The sequence below is a fragment of the Pelodiscus sinensis genome, chromosome 24, assembly GCF_052426305.1.
Source record: "Pelodiscus sinensis isolate ZL-2025 chromosome 24, ASM5242630v1, whole genome shotgun sequence".
NCBI classification, from domain to species: domain Eukaryota; kingdom Metazoa; phylum Chordata; order Testudines; family Trionychidae; genus Pelodiscus; species Pelodiscus sinensis.
This window is the reverse complement of record NC_143075.1, coordinates 19,629,820-19,646,465: the sequence shown is the minus strand read 5'-3', so window position 1 is coordinate 19,646,465 and position 16,646 is coordinate 19,629,820. Positions and strand designations below refer to the sequence as shown.

At 53.3% G+C, this 16,646-nt stretch overlaps 1 protein-coding gene across 2 annotated transcripts in view; it reads left to right on the top strand.

The window, feature by feature from the left end:
* Positions 1-16,646, top strand: part of IGSF21 (immunoglobin superfamily member 21) — a 299,719-nt gene that overhangs the window by 213,505 nt on the left and 69,568 nt on the right. For both annotated transcript variants that reach the window (XM_089773099.1, XM_075906417.2), the window contains exon 4: positions 12,901-13,019. In XM_089773099.1, the coding sequence (XP_089629225.1) occupies positions 12,901-13,019 (119 nt within the window). The remainder of the gene's footprint in view (positions 1-12,900; positions 13,020-16,646) is intronic.

The window sequence follows — 16,646 nt, the reverse complement described above, 5'->3', positions numbered from 1 at the left end:
CGGAAGATGCACTCCAGCATAACCAGCTGACCCCACTTCTGAGCCATGGGTGACCCAGGAAGTCGTCCCCTTTTCAGAAGTCCCATTCCCTCATGCTCTAATGAGGGCACAATTCGGCTCTTCTGCGTCTCCCTGCCTGCCAGACGCTCTTTTCCCTCGCCCAGGGCTGCTTTTTGATGCAGCATGAACATGAGGTCCCCGAAGCACCACAAACTTGCTGTTAAAACAGCCAGCCTTCTGTTAGCAGGGAAGGGAAAGGTATACAGCCCATCTACTGGGGGAAATTTGATGACAAACACAATGTCGCACAAGCGGTAACAATGCTGTCTGAACAGCCAGCCTTCTGTTACCAGGCAAAAGCCTAGCTCAGCCACCCAGGGAGGTTTTAAACAGGAAGTTGTTTCTGGATTTATCCACCCCGCACAGCTATTTCTGCGGCATGCTGTGTGGTAAGTTATGCGTGCAGCCCTCATTATACACACACACAGCTTCAGTTACCGGCAAGTCCCTTGCACACTACGCTGGCAATATCCCCCCTTAGTGCTGTTGAGATAAACTGCCCTGGGCTTTTCTCTAATGAAATGACTGCATGAAAATGTTGCTTCCTGAAGCTTTTTGCTCTTAACAAATCAGGCCAGGAAAGGTAAAACTTCAAACAGCTAACAGCCAACGTGAGCTGCGGGTTTTCTGTTCCCTTCCTCTGAAAAGGCTTGGAGATGGAGTGTGCAGGAAAAGGCAGCCAAATATCATCCATGCTGAGTGCAGAGAGGGTATCAGGTGGAGTGGATGGTCCATGAGAGCACCAATGTTCCCTCTAATCTTTTCCATGCATGAGCAGATTTTTTTTCCATCCATGTGTGGAATAATGTTTTTATGTGCACTGTGGCATGTTTGAATGTGCACCACCATTCGAAACAAAACCTATTCTGCTAATCAGCAGGGCATCATTTGAATCTTCCCCCGAGGGGCGCACAAGCGCCCAGCTTACAGGGAGCACGGGAGAGCAGGCGGCAATGTACCATGAGAAGAGTGACATGACGAGGTCAAGTACAGTGCCGGAGAAGCGTCGTCTCATGATCATCTGGATCCCAAAGATGCTTTGATCCCTATTAGAGGTGCCAGATGCTGCTGGTGTCGCGCAGGCGGGTTCATTGCAGTATGGATTGATTTATTATTGGAATGGCGCCAGACAAGGAGGTGGCGACGCGCTGTCAGAGACTTGTCACCGTATGATGGCGTCCTGCAAGAGGATGCCCGCCGAGGCCCATGAGGATTCCGTGGCGCGCCGTTGGTGCGCTAAGCGCTAATGACATCACGCCCGCGGATACCCCACTGCGCGCCCGAGCGGGGCCACTCGGATGATGTCACCGAAGGGCATTATGCTGCGCTGTCAGAGAGGTGATGTCACCTAAAGGGACACTGAATCCAGTGCTGCGTTTGAAATGATCCCTCAACGTTGGCTGGCGTGGCTTAGCCCAGCCAGTGGGGGAGATGTGAAAACCACGCCCACAAACCCCAGGCTGTGAAATGTGTCCAACAACCTAGTCCAGGGCTGTTCTCTGAGCGGTGGGAAGCTGGTCCCTATGGTAACGGGACACCCCAGCGGGATCTAATGCATCCCGAGAGGTGTCGCCCAAAGCACAAGGCCTCCCTCGCCATCCATGGGCAGCCGTGGCCCATTAGCACACGCGTCGACCCTGGGACGTCGCTCCCCACCCATCCCAGGAAACGGCGCCTGAGTTGCCTGTGATACCTTAGAGCTCCCGGGTCCGACTGACAGTGATGCAAAGGCTGCTGGGGTGGTGTAAGGGAGTGTGAGCAGCCTGGCACACACAATGCAGGGGCAGAGCAGGTACCGGGCTGGCGCATGCTTTGCTACACCCGTGTCCTGCTTCTCAGAGAGCAGAGGGGTGCACAGGAAATAGAGTCCAGTCTAACTCACTCTGAGAGCTGAGAAGGCCCCTGCATCGTCCCAGAGCAAGGAGAGAGGCCAGCCCGGTGCCTGATCCACCCCTGTTCAGGGATCCCCACCCTGCTGCAGGAAGGCGAAGGTAGGAAGCCCAGGAGTTCAGGGCTGGCAGCAGGGGAGAGCAGTTGAGCCGAGTGGTGCCTGAAAGCTGTGCTCCACGGGCAAAGCTAGCGCCCAAGGAGGGCCCGGAACTGCAGGCCTGGCTCCAGGGAAGCGGTTCTGGAAGAGGAAGGGAGAGCTGTTCGGATGAGCGGCTCCAGCGCACAAAGGGGCGGAAGTTTGATTTTGGTTTGTACGTGGGAGCTCTACCGTGGCGCCCCGGGTGTTCTGGCTCCTGCTGTCCTGGAAGGCAAAGTGCGATTTTTGGTGAGCTCTGTGGGGAGGCAGAAACGCTCTGCTGCCAGGAACAGGACTCTGAAGAGACCAGCTGGGAGAAGCCGGCTTGGGGCCTGACCAGTTACAGATGGGCTTTGGATACCAGATCTTGCCCTGAGAAGGGGGGGGGGTGCTCAGAGGTGGGGAGTCTTGTAACAGAGAGCACATCCCTTGGCGCCCCACCTTACTCTACGCGCTGGGACAGAGTAAATGAGAATCAGGCTTTTAATGGCCCCACTCTACTGCAACGAACCCTGGGGCATCCTTAAAACCCCCAATGGGGAAGGGCCATTTCTCCAGCTGTAACAACTTCCGAGGCAGGAAAGGGAAGGAGGAGAGGGAGGAACAGCTCCGGTGCTGCTTTGATTGTAAGCGCCTTAGCAGGGACTGTCTTAAGTTGCGTGTGTGTCCAGTGGGGGCCTCTGGACTAGGCGATGGAGCAAAGAGGCTGACAGTGGAGCTGTGGAGTAGAGGTTAGACCCCTCCACCACCACCACCTAGGAACCCAGGCTCAGGAGCCCAGTGGGGTAGACAGTGGGCAGGCAATCCCCAAAAGGCAGCTCCTTCCCCAGTGTCGGATGTGAGAGCAGAACAGAACAACCAGGGCAGAGGATGGGGGGAACCAAACCAAGAGAGTTTGGCAGAAAGGGAGTCTCACTCGAGGGCCACGTATGACACCAGCTTTCTCTCCCCCCAAAATTAGAACAACCCGCACTGGCTTGTCAGTTTCCCTGTCGCTGCAGGCAGCTGGGCCCTACTGTGTCAAGCCCTCCAGCCTGGTGTGGAAGGCAGAGCATGTGCTGCTCTGTGGGCCGAGCCCATCCACCAATCCCCCCCATGTGCAGCGCAGAGACATGAATGAATTCTCCTGTCGGCGGTGGCAATGCTCCAACGCACCCCCCCCCCCATAGGGGTCAGTGACACGCCTCTGTTTTATGCCTTGCACTGAAGCTTCCTGCATGGCATAGAACGGGGCTAGTTTGTGCCAGCTAAGCAGCTGATCCATTGACATCCGTGGAGTTGCCTGGTTCATGGCAGCAGAGGAGGTGGAAACTAGAGAGGCTGCTAAAGAGGGAGGAAGATGGCAATGGAGAGAGGGAGAGTGGAGGAGAATCGGAACAACATTTGGTAAAAACTCAGGTCTCCAGTCCAAAACATCCCCTGGAGCCGAAGGGAGGAAGCTGGATGCCCTGAATGGGTAAGAAAGTGATCGGGTCGCTCCTGAGAGTGAGCTGCGGTGGAATGAACCCTTTGGTGCAAAGCTGGCGAGAGCCTGAAGCTGTTTCCAATGGGTCATTGGAGCTCCGCTATTGGCATAATGAGGTGTCGGTAATGGAACGGCGGCAATAGCACTGCTAATTATAACTCATTAGCTCTGAAGTGCTGTAATTGCCAATCGAAAACGCAGTCAGTTCTGAAGCTGGGCACTATTATGGAGACACGGCTCCATTTGCAAGGTGCATTAGTGTTTCCATCTCCGGCGGTGCTGCCCCATTTCCACGTCTAGCACCCACCTACGTGGGCACTCGCAGGCTCCCATGATGGGCCGTGTGGGGTGATCCTGCGCTCTGGTTCTGTTCCACCCACTGAGCGCCGTTTCCGGATGGGACGAAAGAGAAGAGTTTAGCGCCCGCCGAAAGGAACACTAAGGACGCATGGTTCCACCATGCTCTGATTACAGCCGCCTGACTCCCTTTCCTCTCGCCCTTTGCACTTTGCTCACTGGCTCCCGTCGTCCGCGGGCTGCTCTTGTCTATGTTCTCCTCCCCCACTAGCTGGCAACGCTCACATGTGCTCCACGAGACCAAACAGATTTAAATCGGCCACCTCCCCGGGAGCTGGGAGAAGTCGCCGAGCAGGCAGCGGGTTTTTTAGCTTGCAGCCAATCGCTGAGCCTGGGAAATGAATGGCTTCGGGGATCCCTGGATCCTGTGCAAGGAACAGGGGGGTTCGCAAGTTCTCACACCAGCCTCTCGAGGTGCAGGATGCTATAAGGATGCATTATGCAACTGCCCCTGCTGCAGGCTCCGTCCCTGCCCCGCCTCTGCCCCACCCTGGCCCTTTTCGCTCCTGCCCCATCGCCTAAGCTCCCTCCCCCGAGCAATGCGAGCAGGGAGTTAGCAGGGGCCTGGTGCAAGGTGGCAGCCCGAGTCCGGCTTCCCTGCACTCCCTGCAGCAGCAGGAGACGGAACAGTCTGCCAACCTGCTCCGCTCCACCTTGACTTGCTGCCCTCTCCCCGCCCACTCCGGGGCTGGGGCACCTTGCTTCCTGCTGCCGTGGTGAAGGGGAGCACAGGACACCAGGAAATGGGGGGTTGGAGTGGGATGGGGCAGAGCCGGCTGCTGGGTTGCTCTGGATCCCACCACTGCAGTGAGAGGTGGAGGGAGGCTGACCCTTGCTGCTGCCCTGCACCGGGCTACCCCCAGGCCATGCTGGGTCCCATCAATAGGACGGCTGAGTTGGCTGCTGTGCAGGCCCTGGGGCGGCTATCCCAAGCCATCTTATGGACAGGACAGCCCTGCTCATGGGCTCCAGCTCCAGAGTATGAATGGGTCGGTGTTCCCTGTCAGCTGGGCACTTGTGCGGCCCCCTCGGGAGAGATTCAGGCTGCCCACAGCGAGAGGTTTTGTTTCTACTGGTGGTGCACATGCCTTGGTGCACAGAACAAAATTTACTCCATACCTGGGTGGAAAAAATCTGCACGTAGATGGAAAAGATTAGAGGGAACCTTGGTGGAGAGTCTCTCTATGAGGCCTAGCAGGCCTAGGGTAAGAGCAGTTGTGGCGTAGCCAACACATTCTAACAAACCTTTAGTACAGACAAGGCTGTGTAGACTGCAACATGGGCTAAGCAAGTGAAACTGACACCTGCATTCACCCCTCTCTTGCCTGTGGGCCTTTCTCCCACTGAGGCTTCAGACTGTTAGCTAGAATGCATTAGTCATGGTGTGCTAACCTCCCTCCTTTTCTCCTCTGCTAACCAGCCCTGGGGCAGGAGAGAAGTTGAAGGACAAAGGGAAAACCCCCAGGGACGGCCGAGATCAGGTGCTTGCTGTTCCTGAGCGAAAGCAAACGCCGGGACTGGGGTGAGCCTGGATGATCTCTGGAGGGTGGGCACCTCTACATGAATACTGGTTCCTTTGGGTCTGGAGGGGCCGGTTCTGGATCTGAACTTTACCACTTGGATCGGCCTCTGCTCCCTGTACAGGGTTGTGGGGGCAAGGGGAGGCTACTTCTCCCATAAACATTCCAGCTCACTGGCCTTTAGCCAGGGCTGCCCTGGGGCTCGGCACGAGAGCGAGCGCTTTGCCGAGAGTTTGGCTTAACCAGCACCAGTGCGTGGGCGTTCCCTTTGCCACTCGGCCATTGCTTTTCATGCACTTTTCAGCAGCACAATTACTTACCTTCTGGGGCGCTGTCAGTGTTGGTAAACTCCAGCTGCTAAACTGCATTACACAGATTTCTCCTTAAACCTTTGCAGTTATTAATAGTGTATTGATCCTGGTCCCGTTGCTCGTGCAAAGAAACTCCATCCCAGCCCCCTGTTATCTGAATACTGACTGCTAACCAGCTGGCCGATCGATGCCACTCAAGGCCCTAGGAGACAAGCTCTCCTGCCTGCTTAATCCACTTTAGGAGGAAGTCAGCTTGGGGGGCGTTTGGATGAGGTGGTGAAAGTACAAAGCCACGGAGCGACGTGGCCTGGGGGCAATTGGGCCCAACACGTGTACGTGCCAACAGGCGAAGGACGCGATCCTGTCCACAAGGGCTTTGCTGCCTGTCCTGTCCCAACAGCCACATGTCAAGCACCAGCTGTACCCTGTGGCTGTGTCTAGACTGGCAAGTTTTTCGTCAAAATCATCTGATTTTGCGGAAAAACTTGCCAGCTGTCTACACTGGCCGCTTGAATTTCCGGAAAAGCACTGACGATCTCCTGTAAAATCATCAGTGCTTTACCGGAAATACTACGATGCTCCTGTTCAGGCAAAAGTCTTTTTCCGAAAGACTTTTGCACGAAAGGGCCAGTGTAGACAGCATAGTAGTGTTTTCCTCAAAAAAGCCCCGATGGCGAAAATGGCGATCGGGGCTTTTTTGCGGAAAACTGCGTCTAGATTGGCCACGGACGCTTTTCCACAAAAAGTGCTTTTGTGGAATAGCATCCTGCCAATCTAGACGTGCTTTTCCGAAAATGCTTTTAATGGAAACCTTTTCCGTTAAAAGCATTTCCGGAAAATCATGCCAGTGTAGACGTAGCCTGGAAGTTTGTTGCATTCAGGGGAGAGCTAACACTGTTCCCATTCTGCCGATGAATGAAGGCAAATCTTTTGGCCTCAGTTTCCTCCGCTGTATATGGGGGAATGCACGTGCAACTACACCCCCAATGAAAGCGCCTTTTGAGACTGAAAGTGGGAAGCTCAGCAGCCGGGCCAGGCAGGCCTCCACTGGTTAGTGGACCAGGGCCATTAGAGCCGGGGCAGCTGTGTAGTCTTGTTAGTGGAGATGGGGAAAGAGCTGCACTGCATTAGTGTGGCTTTGAAGGGAATCCTGAGTCTTCGTTAATGTTTAGAGAACACTGGGGAACCCTCAGCCCAAAGGTGTGATAGAAGCACCATGGATAAATGCCCTTTATTTGATTTTTTTTCCTATGCACACCCGTCCCTGGTCTGCACACTGAACACAAGAACGGCCACACCGGGTCAGACCAAAGGTCCATCTAATCCAATATCCTGTCTCCTGACAGTGACCAATGGCAGGTGCCACAAGGGAATGAGCAGAACAGGGACTCATCGAGTGATCCACCTCCTGTCACCCATTCCCAGCCCTGACAAACAGAGGCTAGGGTCACCATTCCTGCCCATCTTGACATAGCTATTGATGGACCTAACTTCCATGAATTTATCTAGCACTCTTTTTGAATACTGTTAAAGTCTTGGTCTTCACAACATCCTCTGGCAGGGAGTTCCATAGGTTGACTGTGTGCAAGGCAGTTATAAAGTTGGGAGGCTGGACCGCAGGGTGGGCCCAAAGCTCACATCTAAATACCCCAGGAAGCTTGGAAAATCTGGAGGCAGGCTGAATCACTACAGCAGGGTACCTTTTCCTTCCCATGAAAAACGGTTGATTTTGGGGAGGGAATATCTCAAATTGGGACAAGAAGACAAAAAATGGAATTGTTTTGTGGAACGAAAATTATTACAAAAAATCTATTTCTGGGATCCCAAAACGGAATTTTTTGGCTTGCTCCATGGGCTGCCTGACTCGTTCGTGGACGTCTCTGGTGGTGGGTTAAAAACCGGGTTCCGTGTCACTTTCATCCAGGTGAAAGTGACAGCTAAAGCCTGTAAGGGCTCTCTTAAATCTTACCTCAGATCCTACAGTCCTCCAGCGGACAGGCCAGTAAAGCGTGCAAAGGTGCAAGAGGCCTCCAGCGATGAAACTGGCGCAGAGATTTTGTGGAGTTGATCTGGATCGAGGGCTTTAAGGCTAAACGAAATGAGACCAGGCTAGGACGGATGAAATAGACACAAGGAGGTTTGCTGATGCCCCTGACTCCTGAGTTGCAATACCTGCTGCTTTCACCCTGACTCCCCACCGCCCCACCAATGCTCCTCCATCCTGATCTCCAGCCCCCGCTATTCCAGTCCTGCTTCTCTCGTGCCCTCCCATCGTGTAGCTTTGTGCCTGATGACAGGGCCTCGACTTTCCAAAGAGCTCAGCTCTCTTTTAGGCACCAGACTAAGTATCTGCTTTGCATGGGGGGGGCCAGGCTCTTACGGAAACTTGGCCTTGATTTTAGGTGCTGAACAGCTGTTACCTGGCCCTTGAACACTTTGGAAATCTGCCCTGTTCCCTACCCTGACCTCATGTGCAAGAGGCTACAGATCTGCTCTGATTTTACACCTCTGTGCATGAGTAGATGGCAACACAGGGCAGGGGAGAAGCAGAGGTGCTGATGGACTCGCCTCACTGAGGACTTCATGGGGACTCGCTTCCCTTATCTCTCCAATCCTGAGCTCCAGAGGTGAGGTGACCTAGCAGTTCTATGGCTCCCCCTCGCCCCTCCTGTCCCTGAGTCCCCCTGGGGCGTTTATTTGATTAACTCACAGTAACATGCCCCTGTGGCCAGTTCGATCGATCTCTCTTACCACTGAGCCTTAATCTTTGCTCTCACTGGAGCCTCACGTTTATTTCCTTCTCAGTCGGCTGCTGAGATGAATAAGGGGCACTTTGATTTTTTTCCACTTCGCCTTCTCAGGGCCTCCTGCCCACAGGCCTGGGACAAGGCCATGTCACTGGATCAATTTAATCCCAGTGTAGACAGATGTCAGGGTCTGGCTTGGAAGAGCTGCTGGAATCAATAATCTCCTGGCTGGTGCTTCAAGGGGAAATTTCTCTCTCACTCCCCTCTATTAAAGCACCATATCTGGCTGTTTCCCCTGCTTGCAACGCAAGGGACGTGGCCGGCTGCTTCTCTTTCCATCAGCGCACACGTCATCCCGCTGAACTGTACGAAGACATTCGGCATAGGTCTGCATTGGAAGGGAAAGTCTAAACTATTTGTGCGTATTGCGGGGGGAAACCTTTGTCCTTCACAAGTCCCTCCTATCCCAGATCTCTCAGAGCTTCGCCATAGGAGTGTGCTAAGAAATCGAGAGGGGATGTATTTGGAAAGGATACTGTGAGGGGGTGGGGAGTTTGGGGGGGCTCAAAGGGATGGTTGCATGCAGGGTGGGGCATTCAGTGCCCCGGGATGTTACTGGTTTAATGTGGCAAGGGGAGAGGGAGTTTGTTGTTGCAGAGAACAGCACAGAACTGGAGCCCTTGGCTACGTCTACACTGGCATGATTTTCCGGAAATGCTTATAACAGAAAACTTTTCCGTTAAAAGCATTTTTGGAAAAAGCGCGTCTACATTGGCAGGATGCTTTTCCGAAAGGCACTTTTTGCGGAAAAGTGCCCGTGCCAATCTAGACGCGCTTTTCCGCAAAAAAGCCCCGATCGTCATTTTTGCGATCGGGGCTTTTTTGCGGAAAAGAAATCTCTGCTGTCTACACTGGCCCTTTTCTGGAACAGTTTTCCAGAAAAGGACTTTTGCCTGAACGGGAGCAGCATAGATTTTCCGGAAAAGCACTGATGATTTTACATGAGATCGTCAGTGCTTTTCCGGAAATTCAAGTGGCCAGTGTAGACAGCTGGCAAAAGTGGCTGATTTTCCGGAATAAGTGGCCAGTGTAGACACAGCCCTAGTGATTGGTGCCCTGGTGACCAGCAGACCCCGCTCAGAGGACACAGCTGGCTCTGGCTAGATGAAAGATAACGGGCAGGGGAGGGGCTGTTGCTGGGGGATATTGGAGGCTCTGCTGGGAGAGAAGGGGGCTTCTGGTCTGGACAGGGAGCAGAACAGGCCGAGCTCGCCTGGCTGCAGGGGAGACCCAGACGTGCTGGGCTGAGGAAGGCCAGGTGACAGGCCTGAGGGATCCTGTGCTGTGTTCAAAGCTCAATAAACCTCCTGTTTTGTGCTGGCTGAGGGTCGTTCTGGCCCAGAGAACAGGGCTGCACTGTTCCTCTGGGAGTGAAGGCCCTGGGGGTCCGGAGGGAGTGGGCCCCCTGAAGGGGCTCACGGTGGAGGCAGGAGGCTGAAGGCCCTGAGAGGTGCCGTCCAGGAGGCGGAGGGGCAGCCGCCCCAGGTGAGAGTGGGCCCCCCAAGGAGGGTCGCCACACTGGAATGGACCCCCTGAGAAAGGGCTGTCTCATTGCTGGTGGACTGGAGTGGGCTCCCCGAGAAGGAACTACCGCACTGGAAAGGGGGGTGTCACCCGGGGACCAATGGGCCGAGTGTGGGCACAGCCTGTGAGCCGTGACAGATACAAAGGAAATAAGCCTCCAAAGAACAGAGAATGAACCTGTGGAACTCCCTGCTACTGGACACGATTGAGGCCAATATCTCAATGTAAGGCAGAAGAGGATCACACGCTAGTGGTGATAGTAATTAGGCTAAAAATTACAGGCACCATCAACCTTATGGCTTCAGAGCCTACGGCTGTTTGTTGTCTGGTCAGGAAGAAACAGCCACCTCCCTAGGGTGTAATGCTGTGCAATTGTCCGTGTGCCCGGTAGGACTGGTTTGCATTCCTCCTAAATCCTGCTGGGGAGTTTAGGAGGCAGAGTTCTAGGATATCCCAGGCCCTTCCCTTCCATTCACATTCTCAATCAAAGCTTTTAAACAAACCGGTGGGTTTCTAATATGCTCATAGACTGATTCCCATGACTCAGCGAAGAGACATGGCAGGATATAACCCAGCTGCAAACGGGTGAGGTGATACCCGAGTCCTGTCCGGATACAATATCTGCATCTAATCTGGGATCCTCAAACAGTGTCCGTGGCTATGAAGTGGATCTCTAGGGCTCTAGTATCCACTGCCAGCTTCTCTCCTCCAGGGGCATCCTCCTACACTGCTCGCTTCTCCGCTCCTGCCAACGGGGAGAGACTGGTGCAGGGTGCCGGTGCAGGGGCAATTGTCCAGGAGCCTGGGTGATTTAAAACGGGCCAGGGGGCTGCCACAAGCAGCACAGCAGAGGCTTCCTGCTCCCCATCGCTCCACACTGCTCACAGAAGTACTGAGATCCAACTCCTCAGCTCCCATTGGCTGGGAATTGCAGCCAATGGGAGCTGCAGGGGTAGTGACTACAGGCATTAGTGCAAAGAGATCTCTGGCCTCCCCCTGCCTAGGAATTGGGCTGGTTGCTTTCAGGGGGCCCACCAAGGTAAGTGCCAACCCATTCCTCCAAACCCCTGCCCTGCCTCTTCCCCTGAGTGCACCATGTCCTCTCTCCTCCCCGCCACCCCTTCCAGAGCATCCCGCACCCCCCCACATAGCTGACCGGGTGAGAGGCTCTAGGAAGGCCAGGGAGGAATTGATCGGCAGGACTGCTGGCAGGCAGGAGGTGTGAGATGGAAGGGGAGAGGGGAACTTGGTTGCCGGGGTCCGGTGCTGAACACCTGCTAATTTTCCCCCAGCGTGTTCCAAGCCTGGAGTACCCATGGAGTCAGCGCCCTGGCCTCTGTGAAATGGGGATGTTTCTTCCCTGCCTCATGGAGCTGCCATTGGGGTAAATACATGAAGGATTGTGAGGGCATTCTAAGGGTTGCGATAGGAGCCACGTGCTTGGGGCAGGTGCTTCAAGAAGTGGTGCTGGTGTATCAGTGGGCTCCAGACTGGGAAGGCTTAGGAAGGGTGGAGGGTTTAGCCCTGGTATCCTAGCACATGGCATGATACATAGCAGTTCCCCTCTGTCCCCCGGCATCCCTAGCGCCTCAATTGACTGGGATAGTCCCCGGTGGAGCTGGTTGGAAAAATTTCAGCTGAACAGTTTTCCATCTGAAAACGCAGCTGTCTCCGAGTCAAAACCTTGTGCCAGGGTGTGACAATTTCAACCACATGTTTAGCGGGAGAAAGCAAGAACTGTTCCGGCTTCCTCATTTCATTGGCTAATGTCAGAATATTTTGCTGTGATGAGGTACACGTTTGTCTTTGTTTAACTTCATTTTAATGTTGGTATTAAACTAGAATATGAATTTTAATTTCTCATGTATATTTTATATTCAATGCACTGCCAGCAGTGCTGAAACGAAATAGTTTTACCCAATTTGAACTGAAATATTTCATTGTTTCCAAATCTCTTTTTTTTTTCCTGGAATTTCCATTCCACATTACGTTGCTTGAAATTTCAACTTTCCATTCAGGATGCAAACTATCTCTAGTTACTGCCTTCTGTTACAAGCTACTGTGTACAGAGGGAGTCCCAGCCCCAGATCTGAACAGACCCTCTGACCTTGATGAAGTTTGGAGCCAGATGTCTAAGACTTGCACTCATTTCTGGTCACTCTTAAATAACTGCTCCTGACCCAGGATGGGTGCAAGTCAGTGAGTGCTGTAGAAAGCGTGTTTGATTTGGAAAGCAGAGGAGAGTCCCAAAGGGTGGATGATGTAACCTGAGCGTGGGTGTGATGGGGTGGACTAAGCCCTGATATCCCCTACAGGGGGCCGGAGGCCTTGCCACACCTCATCCCAGAGAGAGGAGCAGAAGAGAGGTCCTCCAGGCAGGATAGAGTGGCTGTCTCCAGGGCGGCCAATCAGGGCCTAGCAGACCCGTATAAAAGAAACTGCTGGGCTAGAGCCTGGCAGTTCTTCACAGGATCTTCACCCAGATGGTTCTATAGCCTGACTGGGAGAACTGCAGCACTATGGACAGCTCCAAGTACAAGCTGGGGTGAGGCCCAGGTCCAGTGGCCCAAGACTGGCCACAAGCTCAATACCAGAACTGATAGCACCATGGACAGGGCTAATGAGATCCTAGCTTCTGAACCTTGACAAGGCCAGACAGGGCAGCATCCGGGGTGGGGAAGAGACCCAGGGAGCAAAGAAGTACTAGATGGCCAGGCAAAGAGCTTATCCCTCCTCAGCCACAGAGGGGTGCTCACAAGCAGGTGGACCCTGTTACAGTGAGAGATCAGTTCTGTTACCATAAAGTTTCTCTTTTCCTCTCCTCTCCCAGTCTTCCGGAGGTGCGGATCTCAGACAACGGCCCATACGAGTGCCACGTGGGCATTTACGACAGAGCTACCCGGGAGAAAGTGGTCCTGGCCTCCGGCAACATATTCCTGAATGTGATGTGTAAGTGAACGCCTTATCCTGGGTGGGAGGGGGCAGGGAGGGGATCTGTGGGGAAGGGGGGGCTTGCAAAGGAAAAAGTCCTGCTCTGAAATCTCTGCACACACCCGATGGGAAGCCGGGAGTTGGAATGCTCTTCTGGAACCGCTGGCAAGGCTGTAGGGACCATTAACCTGCTCCCAGCATGCAGTGTGCATCCCAGGCATGAACGCGGCCGAAACAAGGGAAAGAATACAATGCGGGGTTGGGGACATAACAGAAATGGAGCTTCACTGCATGACAAACTCCATTGGGGTGTGACTTCTCCCATACCGGTCCCTGCATGTGTGCTATTCTGTGCACTGTTGTACTTCCCAAGAGGAAGGAAACTCCTGCACTAATGCAAATACAAATTGAAGGACTGGGTCATAAGAAATCTGGCGAGGGTCAACAAGGACAAGTGCAGAGTCCTGCCCTTGGGATGGAAGAATCCCAAGCATTGTTACTGGCAGGGGACTGACTGGGGATTACAGTGGCTGAGAAGATGGATAGGAGTCAATAGAGTGCCAAGAAGGCTAATGATGTATTGGGCTTCATTAGGAGAACCATTGCCGGCAGATCTAGAGAAGTGATTATTCCCCTTTATTCAGCACTGGGGAGGCCACCTCTTGAGTGTTGTGTCCAATCAGAGCCCCCCATTACAGAAAGGATGTGGACTCATTGGAGGGGGTCCAGCAGAAATCAATAAAAATGACAAGAGGGCTGGAACGGAACACATGACTTACAAGGAGAGGCTGAGGGATTTGGGCTCACTTAACCTACAAAAGAGAAAACCAAGGGGGGATTTGATAGCGGCCTTCAACTCCCTGAAGTGGGGTTTCAAAGAGAGTGGAGAGAGGCTGGTCTCAGTGGTGACAGATGACAGAAGGAGGAGCAATGGTCTCAAGATGCAGGACAGAGGCTTAGGTTGGATATTAGGAAAAACTATTTCCCTAGGCAGGTGGGGAAGATCTGGGATGGGTTCCCTAGGGAGTGGATGGAATCTCCATCCCTAGGGGTTTTTAAGTCCTGGCTGGGATGATTGAGTTGGGGTTGGTCCTGCTTTGGGCAGGGGTTGGACTCATTGACTCCTGGGGTCTCTTCCAACCTACAATTCTAGGGTTCTATGATAACGCAGTCTCCGATCCCGCTGCTCTTGCTCCCAATGCATCCCCAGGAGAGTTGAAGTCCATGTCTCTTATAGCTTCATGGCGTCACTGAGTACAGAGCCCAGGAGAAAGGAGCTGGCCTGGGGATGCTTGACGTGGCCAGGTTTATCCTGCTTGACTGATGTGGCCAAGATGGTTGTCTCTCTGCATATAGTAATTGCAGGCAGCATGGAAAACGTTCCAGTCTTTTCCGGGGCAGTCACAAAGAGAGCGGAGGTTGGTTGAAGCGATAATGCTGAGCAGCTCGGCAGGGCTAAGTGCGCCCCAGAGAAGTAAGGAGCTGAAATGTGGGCTGCCCCATTGCAGGACAGAGTGAGGGAGCAGCCACTTGGGCATCTGCTGTGGGGTGTTTGTGGTTCCTGGTCTTTCCTCTGGGATGGCAGCAGTCGCTGCGTGGAGAAGAGAGGAGACAGCAGGAGAATGCAGCTTCTCTGCAGCACGTCATTAGGCAGGGCACCAGGCGGGAGGGGAAAGTTCTCACAGGGTTTTTAAGGGGGGAATTGCAGCTCACCGCCCCCTTCCTGCACAGGCACCGTCTCCCAGCAGGAGCCTGCTCAAGCAATCTAGTCCATGCCGCTGCCTTTGCGGAGGAGCCGCTGTGAGCCTGGTAGAGTTCAGGAGCTAAGCAGGGTCAGGCAAGATCACTGCTTGAGAGGACAGGCCCCGGAGGAACAACTAAGCCATGGTGCTGATTGGGAAGTGGCTCCTTTCCCTCTGAGCGGCGCTGAACGAACGCCCCTGAATGGTGGTGGGGAGTTGCCGCTCTGCGTGGGAGGCGCTGCATGTCAGCCCCGACCGGCTGGGGGTATCAGAGGGTCCATGGCACCACTTGCGTCTTAGGGTCCATGCTGACTAATTATCTCCTGCCAGCCTCAGCCCCTGCCACCTCTGAGGGCTGCAGCCTCTTCCCTCCCTACCCGTAGTGGGTCTGTCAGTCATTGCCCCCAAAGGCCGCCACGGAATTCAGGGCCACGTTGTGCCAGGGGCTGTACAGACACCTGTACTAGGGTGTGTCTAGACTACGGGGGTTTTTCGAAAAAAACAGCCTTTCTTCGGAAAAACTTCCCCTGCGTCTAGACTGCCGCCGCGTTCTTTCAAAATTAAATTGAAAGAACGCGGCGGTTTTTTTGACCATGGTAAACCTCTTTTCACGAGGAAGAACGCCTTTTTTCGAAAGTGCTCTTTTGAAAAAAGGCATTCTTGAATGCAAACGGGGCTTTTTCGAAAGAGAGCATCCAGACTGCCTGGGTGCTGTCTTTTGAAAAAGTGGCTCACTTTTTCGAAAGAAGTGGTTGCAGTCTAGACGCTCTCTTTCGAAAGAGGCTTGTAGTTTAGACGGACCCTTGGGCTGTGTCTAGACTACATGGCTCCATCGACGGAGCCATGTAGATTAGGGTTGTAGGCAAAGGGAAATGAAGCAGCGATTTAAATAATCACGGCTTCATTTAAATTAAATGGCTGCCGCGCTGAGCCGACAAACAGCTGATCAGCTGTTTGTCGGCTCAGCGCGCTAGTCTGGACGCTTCATGGTCGACATCAAAGCCCTTTGTTGACCGTCCCGTTATTCCTCGTGGGATGAGGTTTACCAGGGCAGTTGACAAAGGGCTTTGATGTTGACTGCGGAGCGTCCAGACTAGCGCGCTGAGCCGACAAACAGCTGATCAGCTGTTTGTCGGCTCAGCGCGGCAGCCATTTAAATTTAAATGAAGCAGCGATTATTTAAATTGCCGCTTCATTTCCCTTTGCCCAATACACAAATCTATATGGCTCCGTCGACGGAGCCATGTAGTCTAGACACAGCCGTAGTGAGAGACAGTTGCTGCCCTGGAGAACTTAGTCTAAAACTCTAAATAGACAGCACAGAGAAAAGAGGGGAGGGGAAACTGAGGCAGTGACATGTCTAGGATGGCTTGCCTAGGCTAAGCCTAACTGCAGTCACTGGAAGGTCCTACCTGGCAGGTAGGTATAGCCAGTCCTGCCTCACCCAGCTCTGTGGGAAGAAGGGTGTATAGTAGAACCTCAGAGTTATGAACAGCACAGTTACAAACTCATTTGGACCTGGACATACGCAATCAGAAAGCTGCAGAGACCCCACCTCTGGGGAAAAAAAACCCAGATACAGGATACTGTGTCAAATATAAACCACTTAAAATAAAGGGAAAGTTTAAAAAAATTAACAAGGTAGGGAAACGGTTTCTGTGTTTCAATTCAGTTGGTTGAAAGCTGGGTTTTTCTTCTGCATAATAAAATTTCAGAGTCATATTGAGCCAATGTTCAGTTGTAAACTTTGGAAAGAACATCTAAACCCTTTGTTTAGAGTTACCAGCCCTCCCGAGTTACGAAGCATCTCCCTTTCCAAAGTGTGTGGAATTCTGTGGCTCTGCTGTGGTTCTTTAGTGCTGAACGATGGGGGAGGGAAAGATTCTGGGATGTTGACCATAGC